Source organism: Notolepis coatsorum (assembly GCF_963971535.1).
Source record: "Notolepis coatsorum genome assembly, chromosome: 5".
NCBI classification, from domain to species: Eukaryota; Metazoa; Chordata; class Actinopteri; order Aulopiformes; family Paralepididae; genus Notolepis; species Notolepis coatsorum.
In genome coordinates this window covers 17,959,743-17,972,663 of record NC_140169.1, presented here as the reverse complement: position 1 = coordinate 17,972,663, position 12,921 = coordinate 17,959,743, and the positions used below count along the sequence as shown (strand labels likewise).

General features: G+C 42.5%; 1 protein-coding gene across 11 annotated transcripts in view; it reads left to right on the top strand.

The window, feature by feature from the left end:
- pde9aa (phosphodiesterase 9aa) overlaps positions 1 to 12,921 on the top strand; it is a 210,723-nt gene that overhangs the window by 35,380 nt on the left and 162,422 nt on the right. For 9 of the 11 annotated variants that reach the window (XM_084315184.1, XM_084315186.1, XM_084315193.1 and 6 more), the window contains exon 3: positions 4,609 to 4,686. The exons of 1 other annotated variant lie outside the window; for it this stretch is intronic. In XM_084315184.1, coding sequence (XP_084171310.1) covers positions 4,609 to 4,686 — 78 coding nt within the window. The remainder of the gene's footprint in view (positions 1 to 4,608; positions 4,687 to 12,921) is intronic. One more of the 11 variants, XM_084315187.1, reaches the window with a different exon arrangement.

Here is a 12,921-nt window from a genome sequence, read left to right as displayed (position 1 = left end):
TGCTTAGAGCCAGGACTCGACAGTGCACGTTTCGCTCGCATTTGATAACTTCCGTGTTTCCCGTCAACTCCACCTTCAACTTTAGAAGCTATGACAGCTCGTGAGCCCTGCGTCCTACAGCCTGTGACAACTCCTCTTGCGAGTCGCACTGTTTCTATGTATACTCCGCGAGCAACAGGTCCAATAAATGCGTCTAACATGCTTTACATCCTCGTCATTGCTGTATGACCACGTCGCAGTAAAAACCTTAACTAACGCTGCTAACGCTAACTAAGCTAAGCTAAATAGCTCACAGGCACAGGAGAATGGGGGGGGGGGGGGGGGGGCTGAGCCTGTCTCTCTCCCTCCATCTGAACATGGATTAGGATAATTAGCTTTAAAAATCCTGATTCCTGAGCCTATTTTATTCAAGAAGGGAGATATTGATTTAAATATATATATATCGTTTTTTTAATCTAAAGCTAAAAAGTAAAATTTGTTCCCTGTTTTTCAGCATTTAGCTACAGGCATGGATACATTGTATATAATCATATACAATGTGATAGTAATGGGCAGGTGTTATATTATTTCAAGATAATAAAGTAGCTATAATGAGTCAATAGATAAAAAGCAGTAATGGAGGGGAGCTCCAGTAGCTCACCGCGTACCTCGAACGCTATTTCGGCGTCGGGGACAACCGTGCGCGTCACGGATCTGGGGTAGCGAGTTCGACTCCCGGACAAGCCGTACTTTCTCAGAGTGTCTTTCCCCCCATCTATACCCCCATTCAACCTGTTTCTGTCGGTCATACTTGACCAGGAAAAAGCGATAAACGCGAAAAGAACCAGCTGACTGGTCAAAGTAAAAAAAAAAAAAAAGCAGTAATGGCATGTACTTGTAGGTTGCTCACCCTACTCATGTACAGTAGGCATCCACACTACACATCATTTATAGACATAAATAAACTTCATGGCTCATCTCCTACTCTGGATATTCAGTAGGTGGTGTCAAAGAGGCAACTACCCGTGTGACCGGAGGATACTAGTAAAACATTATCAATTTTTCTGATAAATTAATCATTTGGATGAATCGACGAATCGATAAAATAATAGACAGAAAACGGTTAGTGACAGCCCTAATGCACACACTCATGCACATGCTGTCACATTGCATTTATTCACATATGACATTCAAATCGTCAGTTGAACATTCAGTCACATTGCATCTTTCATAATGGTCTGACTTTACCAGAACAATAAAATGAGCTTCTGAGGCTCTGACTCTCTTGTTATTTTTATTGGTCCCTGTGAGATCATGCCATGTGTTTTATACAATATGTACTATATGTTAGCTCATTCAGCCATGTGTTTTATACAGTATGTACTGTATGTCAGCTCATTCAGCCATGTGTTTTATACAATATGTACTATATGTTAGCTCATTCAGCCATGTGTTTTATACAGTATGTACTGTATGTTAGCTCATTCAGCCATGTGTTTTATACAATATGTACTATATGTTAGCTCATCCAGCCATGTGTTCTATACAGTATGTACTGTATGTTAGCTCATTCAGCCATGTGTTTTATACAATATGTACTATATGTTAGCTCATTCAGCCATGTGTTCTATACAGTATGTACTATATGTTAGCTCATTCAGCCATGTGTTCTATACAGTATGTACTGTATGTTAGCTCATTCAGCCATGTGTTCTATACAGTATGTACTGTATGTTAGCTCATTCAGCCATGTGTTCTATACAGTATGTACTGTATGTTAGCTCATTCAGCCATGTGTTCTATACAGTATGTACTGTATGTTAGCTCATTCAGCCATGTGTTCTATACAGTATGTACTGTATGTTAGCTCATTCAGCCATGTGTTCTATACAGTATGTACTGTATGTTAGCTCATTCAGCCATGTGTTCTATACAGTATGTACTGTATTTGAGCTCATTCAGCCATGTGTTCTATACAGTATGTACTGTATTTGAGCTCATTCAGCCATGTGTTCTATACAGTATGTACTGTATTTGAGCTCATCCTTCCCACTGTGCAGCTGGGGATCAAGTGGAATCTTTCAGGGCAGGTCACGAGACATCCCCAAGGCTTCATGAGATGGCCTCTAGAGGGTGTATTATTTTATACCGGTTTGCATTGTACTCTTGGGAGTTCACAAGTCCAATCTTCGTTGTACCTATACTTGTGATTTGTACATTGACAGTCACATTGAATTGAAGGGAATTGAAATCAGTGGCATTGAACGCAGGCGCCATGGGTCTGTAGGAGCTGTGCTTTTGCTCAAAGTGAAGACATAGTTGCTGTTGACATAATATGATATTATCTTAAACTCTTTTCTTGATCCTCCAATCACAACTGTTGCTTCCCCCCCCCACATTAATTAACCCATCACTCACCAGGGGAGATCTAAAATAATCATCACAAAATGGTTGTGAAATCAATTTAACAAAGGTCATTCATTAACACTTCCGCGCTGTGACCCTTTAGTGCCAGTGCTTTATCCAATGTAGAATATGACTTATTTGCGAGTGCTTAGAATTAGAGATGTTCCGATACAATTTTTTCCTTTCCGATCCGATTCCGATACCTAAGCTTTGGGTATCGGCCGATACCGATACTTATCCGATACCAGTGCATACATAAAAAAAAAAAAAAACGATATTATATAAATTTTTTATAAATATAATTTTTTTTTTTAACAAATACTGTTTTATATATACTGTTTTTTTGTAATAACTAGAAAGTAATGGTATTTATTCAACAACAGGTGATTGTATAGATTTGTATTAGTATCATTAATCAATGAGTATGGGGCTTCAGCACTGCAGATATACCCTACTCCAATGATCCACACGGACATTATACGTTGCTGCACTCGCTACCCACTGGCTCTGCAGATATACCCTACTCAGTCTGTCTACAAGGCTCCGTTTCAGTAGCAGTCGATCTGTTGTGATTTTTGCACAATAAATATTCAACATTCTCTTTTGAGACTCCGCCTCAGACTCTTATCATTTGGCACTAAAAGCTAAACATTGTCACCGATATGGCTGTCCGCAACATGTCATTAATTGTGTACGCGAGGTGGTCTCAATGACGACACCAACGTGAGCTAAGTTAGCATAGCATGAGCTGTCGGTATATGAAAAGACTGTAACGTTACTGGTGACATTGTGATTTAACGAATACTCCTTTGCCAACTTGCTGTACTTTGCTTGCAGGTCTGCAGCCATTATTGCTGGATTATATGAATAGCCCCAACTTTAGCCAAGGTAATGTTAAAGCTAGCTTTCGGTTAGCTGTTCAATGCTAATAACACCAGCCACCAAGCGAACCCATGAGCTCCCCGTCAACACCGCTCTGTCGGGACGATGACATTTAAGAAAGTATCTGCTGTTAAAATGACAAATGGCATTGACACTTTAATCGATTAAGCACACGTTTGTTTTATAATGCTTACTCAACAGACCACAGTGTTGTTGATAAATTACGTCATATGGTATCGGAGCGCAGCATTAGAGGGTACTCGCCGATACCGATACCAGCATTTTAGCCAGTATCGGCGGCTTTTCCGATACTGGTATCGGTATCGGAACAACTCTACTTAGAATATATCTTAAATTATGGCTATGGGTCTAATACACCCGTCTCTTATCAATGAGTTGCTTGCAGTCAACATGTACAAAACGGATTGTTTTTTCATCTGTACATTTCCGTTTTATACCGTTTTGAATACGAGTATAGTTTTGGTGATTTCTAGTCATTCCAGAGAAAGACGCGATAATAGCCCTTTAGTGGAATACACAAAACACGTTGTAATTTTTCGGCTGATTTATGAATAATTTTCAAATAAACGCTAGATTATCTATAGTATATGTGTCCTCATGCACGATACAGAAGCGGGCTGAAAAATCGCTTATCCGTGCCTTGGTCGGAGTCAACGCGCGCACGCACACACACACACACACACACACACACACACACACAGACACGTTGTGATCGCTGTGAAAGAAACATCTGATTAACCCAAGATTGGTAACATAGAGTCCTTTCCTCACATCTGATGTCCTGCAAAAAGATTAATCCAATTCCTGATCGCCATTCCAAATATTTATCGCGTTTATTGATCCAACGTTATAAATCCAAAACACATAATCCACGCTGCTCAGAGTGTCCCCAGTCCATCTGTTATAACGATACTGCATGCCCGAGAAGGAAAACCTGGACCGGATTTTTTTTTGATGCACAACCCCAGCCAGAGGGATTCCAATGATGTGCAATACCATCCGGGAGACGATAGCCGGCGGTATTTGCCCTTTGCGAGCTCAGACCCATTCCCAATGATAACGTCAGGCTAGATGGATGAAAAATGAATGGATATAGCGAATCAAAGAAATATCGATTAAAACCCGAGATTTCTCGGGTTTGGCGCCCAGAGCATGGCGAGTTAACCCGACTTATCTCGGGTTTGGCCTCGAATGTGTTAAAGAGCCAGCAGGAGAAAACCTAACCTGACCTTTTGACCTGCATTTTTATCAACAGCACTGTATTTAAATGTGCACTCTTTTTGTTCCGGGGAGTGATTTACTTTTCTCCTGTTTGGGCAGGAACACCAGTCTGTCTCTGCTAGACTCATCAGGAGCCATGGTGTCCATAGACCCCACCATGCCACACAACACAGAGAGGTACATCTGCATTTAATCAATCTTTTATTGACTGATTGATTTGCTGATTGATTGAGTAGTTTGTTGATTTGTTGATTGCTTGGTTGGTTGATTGCTTTGTTGATCTGTTGATTTGTTGATTGGTTGATTTGTTGGTTGCCTGGTTGGTTGCTTTGTTGGTTGATTTGTTGATTGCTTGGTTGGTTGATTTGTTGGCTGCTTGGTTGGTTGCTTGGTTGATTTGTTGATTGTTTGGTTGGTTTCTTTGTTGGTTGATTTGTTGGTTGATTTGTTGATTGCTTGGTTGGTTGATTTGTTGGTTGCTTGGTTGATTTGTTGATTGCTTGGTTGGTTGATTTTTTGTTTGCTTGGTTGGTTGCTTAGTCAGCCAACCTTCTTGATCAGGTGTGTGAATTGTTGGTTGGATGATTGGTTTCTAATTTCTACACAAAAGGGAATGTTCAATACTCAGGGTTTGTCGTCCGGTCCAGGGTCAGTTTCACAAGGGGGTATCTCAGCCAGTCCAGGGTTCAGTACCACGAACACCTTCTTGCTCTAACCTCTCCTTACAACTACCTCTCAGTCTCACCTCACAAACTCCGTATAACACACTCTCTCCACGATCTCTACTCCTTCCTCACCTCCACTCCACTCTTCTCTATCTCTCCTAAGGCTTTATGCTATGTGTGTCTTGTGTGTGAGATGTGGGTGATCACGTGGTGCACAGGTGTATTCCATCAGTCCTAATAAACTCCTCACTTAACTCTCCTCTGCCCGTGACAATAGTATCTCCCTTCCTCCACGTAACCAAGTGACAAGGGATGATATCTGCCACAGTATACAGTAGGTATTGAGCATCAAAGCAGTTTTTTCTGCATCTAAAATTGTATTTAACAACACAGTATAATACAATATTTGTTTTATTATATAACAATGTTTGGAACTCCCTCCCCATGGACATCCGAAATGCGAACTCTCTCGCCCACTTTAAAAACCTGCTGAAAACCCACCTCTTCACCCAGGCATATGGTCTCTGATGCTCCTTAGCATCCTGTTCATTCTGTTTGTTCTATTTTGTTTTGTTCTGTTGTTCTGTTCTGTTTGCTCTATTTTGTTTTTGTAGCGCCTTGGGTATGTGAAAGGCGCTATATAAATCCAAGCCATTATTATTATTATTAATATTTTATCAAGGTCAGGTCTCAGTTGCAACCTTCCAAAGGCAATACATTGGCATTCTTCCTCCTTGTTCTGATTCATAATGACCTTTAGAAAACATGCAACAGTAACCCAGCATACCAGTGTAAACACTACTTCCCACAATGCATCGCTTCGTGTCATTTGAAACGCAGCATAGACCACTGCAACACTTCCGGGATTCTGAAATCGAGGAGGAGATTGCGGGGGGGGTCAAATGAATGAATGTGGATGAGAGCCTTGACATTAAGTGATTGCAGCTACGGCTGTGGGGGTGTTAGAGACATGATCGAATAGACTTGTATGCGCCTGAGTCTCCTGAACACGGCGCGAGACATTCCTAATCGATCAGAGCTAAATTGGCAGCGAAAAAGACTGTTTTTTTAAGCATCAATTCCCCATGCACATGCGCAGATTGGCCACAGAGTGTGACGCAACGCACATCCACTGGAATGTTCCATTAGAGGGGCATTAGAGGGGGTGTTGTGTTGTGAGAATGATAAGATAGAATTAAATATACAGTAAAAGGAATACAGTACAAATATACAGAAGTCTACAGTAAGTGTAATATTGCAGTCATTTGCCTAGATAAAAAATGTCATAGATGACTGAAAATCAACATTACTAGTCTATACCAGCACCTGCTAGACTAGAATAGGCTGTCATTAGCCTACTATGTAGCCTAAGCTACTGATTATACATGCACAACACTGTGCAATATTACACTTACTGTAGACTTCTGTATATTTGTACTGTATTCCTTTTACTGTATATTTAATTCTATCTTATCATTCTCACAACACAACACCCCCTCTAATGCCCCTCTAATGGAACATTCCAGTGGATGTGCGTTGCATCACACTCCGTGGCCAATCTGCGCATGTGCATGGGGAATCGATGCTTAAAAAAACGGTCTTTTTCGCTGCCAATTTAGCTCTGATCGATTAGGAATGTCTCGCGCCGTGTTCAGGAGACTCAGGCGCATACAAGTCTATTCGATCATGTCTCTAGCACCCCCACAGCCGTAGCGGCAATCACTTAATGTCAAGGCTCTCATCCACATTCATTCATTTGACCCCCCCGCAATCTCCTCCCCGATTTCAATGTAACGCGGAAGTGTAGTGGTCTATACCAGTGTAAACACTACTTCCCACAAGGCATCGCTTCGTGTCATTTGAAACGCAGCATACCAGTGTAAACACTACTTCCCACAAGGCATAGCTTCATGTCATTTGAAACACAGCATAGACCACTGCAACACTTCCGGGATTCTGAAATCACGGAGGAGATAGCGGGGGGAGCAAATTAATGAATGTGGATGAGAGCCTTGATGTAAGTGGTTGCAGCTACGGCTGTGGGGGTGCTAGAGACATGATCGAATAGACGTTTATGCGCCTGAGTCTCCTGAACACGGCGCGACCCATTCCAAATAGATTGTAACTTAATCGGCCAAGATAAAGTCCCTTTTTCAGCACCTACTCCCCATACGCATGCGCAGATTGCCAACGTATTCTGACGGCACGCGACGCGGCGCGAAACCGGGTTAGAACGTTCCATCAGAGGGGGGAGCTTGTGCCTGCTTCGGTGGCCAGTGTCCTTTCAGCCGAACAGGATAATGGAAAAATTATCCCACTCAATGGCCAGACGTGTCTTATGGCGACATCTACAATTACCTCATTGAGTCTCCAGGTAGACTAATGTTTATATTTGAGTGCAGTGGTCTATAGCCGCTCACATTGCCACCACAAGCTTCCCCCCTCTGATGGAACATTCCAATGTGGCTTTGCGCGCCTTCAGAATCCTTTGGCAATCTGCGCATCGATTTGGAATTGGTTGCGCCGTGTTCAGGAGACTCAGGCGTATAAAAGTCTATTCAATCATGTTTCTAGCACCCACACAGCCGTAGCTACAACCACTTACATCAAGGCTCTCATCCACATACATTAATTTGCTCCCCCCGCGATCTCCTCCATGAGCTAAATGTAACGCGGAAGTGCAGTGGTCTATATTGAGGTGTAGTCTGACGTCGCTTTGGACCGCCCGCGAGGTCCGTATAGGGATTTATCATTGGGAAAATGGATTATCGGCTATTGTAACAATTCTGCCGCATGGAAATTGAAAAGCTTAAAATTTTTACACGAAATGAGTTCCCTTCTATCACTAACATGATTGTTTAAGCATTTTTGGTTGAAATCAAATTCGGCGATTATTTTTTATGATTAATTGCAAATATTTTCATGTTGAGCTATAGATTGTGGATGAATACGCACAGAAAGGTACCCCATGCAAATGTTTTTTTTTTATCTACTTTTTCTCCCCATTTCTCTATTTTTCTCCCGTCCCCAATTTCATATTGTCCAATTCTACCCTCCCCTGTCTCGAACGTTGTTAGGCCATGCCTCCCACAAGCCGGCTGCAATGTGGACGAAGCCTTGCATCACGTGTCTCCTCCGGTACTCGAGGAGGCAGCCGTCCTATCTTTTCACCTGCACAGCGCGATCTCTCAGCGGCGAGGGTCTGCGTGGGAGGGACACGCCGCCCTCGTTGCTTCCTGATTCTACTGCGCAGGCGCACCAACCGACCTGTAGGAGTCGCTGTCCACAACGTCCGATCCCCACCCACCAGCTTCCCACCCCCTAATACTGCCAATTGTATTAGTATGAACGACCAGCCAAGCTGGTAGCAACGCCGAGAGCTGGGCTCGAACCCAGCATCTCCTGCGTTGGTGGCGAACGCCTTGCCCACTGCGCCACCTAGCCGCCCTACACCATGCAAATGTTAATGCTTTATTTGTTTTAAACAAGACGATTTAGAAATGGGCAATGGGGAAATACATTGTGTTGGACAGAGGGTGGAATACGGAAAAACGGCAATGACATAACCACTACACCTCCCTATACCAGTGTAAACACTACTTCCCACAATGCATTGCTTCATATCGTTTGAAACCCAGCATACCAGTGTAAACACTACTTCCCACAAGGCATTGCTTCATGTCATTTGAAACCGTGCATGGCTTTTCCTGAAGCCACAAGTAGATTGATTGATTGATTGATTGATTGATTGATTGAAAACTTTATTAACAGATTGCAGAATGGGTACAATACAGTACAGCTCAATACAAACAACTGCTAAGAGGATGAAGACCAGAAAAATACTTTCGTCTTGTTTACATAAGGGTCCTCCATTTTCAATTCATCAAGACATTTATGACATACACAAGACATACAAATATACGGTACTGTGTAAGAAAGCAAGATAAAGGTGAAGTGGCACTTTATCTTATCCGTAAGTTGGTTGAAAGAAAACGACAAAAATTAGGCACACACACACACATATACTGTATACACACACTGTCACACACATATATACACGTGCTGGTGGGAGGAGCACTTCCCCTATCTCTGTCTTATCTCTGCGTAAAATCTGAAAACGTTTTATTTGCCAGACAAACATCATCTGAAAGTGGCATAATACCTATTTGTCATTTCAACGGTGTGTGTGTTTGTGTGTATATGTGTGTGTGTGTGTGTGTGTGTGTGTGTGTGTGTGTGTGTGTGTGTGTGTGTGTGTGTGTGTGTGTGCGTGCGTGAGTGATATTTTTGTATGTCTTATCGGGCTGAACGATTTGGAAAAAATTGGTAATTTTTTTTTTATCCACTTTTTCTCCCATTTCTATATTTTCTCCCATCCCAATTTCGTATCATCCAATTCAACCCTCCCCTGTCACGGACGCTGTTTCTTGCCTCCCACAAGCCGGCTGCAATGTGGACTAAGTCATACATAGCACAAGTCCCCTCCGGTACTTGAGGTAACAGCAGTCGCATCTTTTCACCTGCGCAGCTCGATCTCTCAGTGGCGAGGAGTAACGCGTGGGAGGCTCACGCTGCCCCCGACACTTCCTGATTCTACTGTGCAGGCGCACCAACCGACCTGTAGGAGTCGCTGTCCACAACGCCCGATCCCCACCCATCAGTTTCCCACCCCCTAATACGGCCAATGTGTATTAGTACGGACGACCAGCTAAACTGAAAGCAAATGTGGAGCGCTGGGCTCGAACTGACGAGCCGAGCGTCTCCAGCATTTCGTGGCGAGCGCCTTGCCCACTACGCCACGTAGCCGCCCTGCGATCATTTTACTGATATTGCAATTGCGATATGATTCACTACTAGAGGACATGAAACTAGATAACTCATTATTCTCATTTTCATTGAAGAACACACAGCAGTAACATGATCATCATGGTGTACTTTCTGCAGGGGCTGTGCCGAACAAAGATGTTTTCTAAAGTCTGTACTCTGTAGAATAATGTAGGCCAGGACATCCCTTCAGCACCACAATATTATATTTCGACTTATATTTAGATGTAAACTAAATAAGACTCGAGTCGTGCACATCTTGTTGGACCCCGACTGGAGGTGCAGGTCAGCGCAAGAGATATGTATAAAGCTAAAAGAAGAAAACCTTCAAAAGAAGGGTCCGCACACTCCTCAGGACTGATTTAGCTTTTTATTTGTTTGGTGCACAACATGTTTCGCTTCCACTTCCTCAGGTGCTTCTTTTGAAGGTTATATTTAGATGTATTTAATGATATTTTTACTTATATTTAGATGTATTTAATTATATTTTTTACTTATATTTCTATTTATTTAACGATATTTTAACTTATATTTAGATGTATTTAATGATATTTTTACTTATATTTAGATGTATTTAATTATATTTTTTACTTATATTTCTATTTATTTAATGATATTTTAACTTATATTTAGATGTATTTAATGATATTTTTACTTATATTTAGATGTATTTAATTATATTTTTTTACTTATATTTCTATTTATTTAATGATATTTTAACTTATATTTAGATGTATTTAATGATATTTTTACTTATATTTAGATGTATTTAATGATATTTGTACTTATATTTAGATGTATTTAATGATATTTTTAACTTATATTTATATTTATTTAATGATATTTTTACTTATATTTATATTTATTTAAAGGTCCCCTGTCTTATAAATAGCTTTTTCCAGTGTTTAGCATTGTTTTCTAGCAATGGGGGTTGTATCAATGGGGTCAGTGTGAGTGAGACCCTGTCCTGGAGCACCAACACCGCCTCAGTGATCGGGAAAGCTCAGCAACGCCTATACTACCTAAGGAAGCTGAAGCAGGCTGGCCTGCCACGAAATCTCCTTGTCAACTTTTATCATTGTGCGGTTGAGAGTGTGCTGACCTACGGTGTGTCTGTGTGGTTCTCCAGCTGCACAAAGGCAGAGCAAGAGGCTCTACAGAGGGTGGTGAAGGCGGCAGGCAGGATCGTCGGGACTCCTCTACCAAACATCACCTCCGTCTTCACCTCCCGCTGCCTCCACCGCTCCAAGTGTATTATCAAGGACCAGTCTCACCCAGCACATCACCTCTTTCAGCTCCTTCCCTCAGGGAGGAGATACCGGTCCATACATGCGAAGAGTTAAAGATTTATGAACAGCTTTTTTCCCCAAGCAGTCAGACTGTTAAACTCTCATTGACTGTCCCCTCACGTGCACCATGCACTTACCTGGACTTGATAACCACTATGTTACCGCTCATCATGCACTTTATTATTTAAAATATTCTGTTATATGTACAGTGTTATGTGTTACATGTATGTATATATTGTACTACGGTCTGTGGGAGCTCCCCTGAAATTTCGTTGTATACTTGTGTGCAATGACAATTAAAAGTCTATTCTATTCTGTGTCTCTAATTCTCATTTTGGCGGATTGCTCCAATTCAGTTGAGACAAGATCCTCCCCCAGTGAACTAAGGCCATGTCCACACTAAAACGATTTTGGTCTGTTTCGTTTTCATAAAAAAAAAAAAAACGTAAACACGAAATCGTTTTAAAATAACTAGTGCGTCCTAATGAGAACACTGAACCGCTGAAACGCTGCCGCAAAAAAACACCAAAAGCAGAGAAGAAGAATGGAGCATGCGCAGTTTGCACCTACCTGCTCCTACCTACCGCCAATAAAAACAGAAGAAGTGAAGTGAGCTGACCTACTTTTCCAGAGGCACACGGCGCAACGTACTTCGGGAGAGGAGAGAGAGAGAGAGAGACCAGACCGCGGCTCAAACTACCTGTTGGAATACATTTATTGATTGATGTTTAACTTGTCCCTGTGTGTGTCCAGTCATTTCGACTAGCAAACGTTGTCTGTATTTACTTGGTTAGCTATTTAGCTAATGTGGATAGCATTTTGAATAGCATCAATGCTAGCTGGCTGGCTAGTGGCTACAGCTTTATTTACTAAATTATGGAGGCTTTTTAATCGTCAAGGTAAGAGAGGATTTGTCATGATCAACTGAAGAGGTATGCTATGGAACAGTTTGCCGCAAAAAGCCAGATCAGGCTCAATAGCTTCTGCACCACGAACGCAACTACTTGTTGTTGTGATGTTGGCTGAAGGCGCTCCCATAGTCCAGCAGACTGTACACAGAGCAGACTCCGCGGATGTCCGTGCGGACTCTTGAGCTTTGATCTCAGCGGACAGCAGACCCACAGGTGCGACGCTCCTATTTTCTGAGGCGCGGACATCCGCGCCGCTGACTTGGTGTCACACAAAACGCTGCTCGGCGTTTTGGTTGACATCGAACTGCATTAAATGTGACACTGCGCGAACGATTGGTGGCGCGAGGAGAGAGATGAGCCTGTGAAGCGCGCTCTCTCTCTCTCTCTCTCTCTCTCTGTCTCTCCCTCTCTCTCTCTCCCGCTGATAATGTTCCCTCTGATCTGCCAGTACAGTAGAACAGACAGAATTGTGGGAAATGTAGTAAAACTGGTGCGAGAAATGTAGGAAATAGACCGCGGACGTCCGCTGAGATCTGCTCGACTATGAAAGCTCAAGAGTCCGCGAGGACCTCCGCGGAGTCTGCTCTGTGTACAGTCTGCTGGACTATGGGAGCGCCTTGAGAGTTTGCGCATGCGGGGTAAGGGAGAGGTGGGCCAAAGCGTCATCGGTTCAGGAGAAGCCGCGTATCGCTTGTAAAGATGGTGGCGCAATGGGGGGCGTCT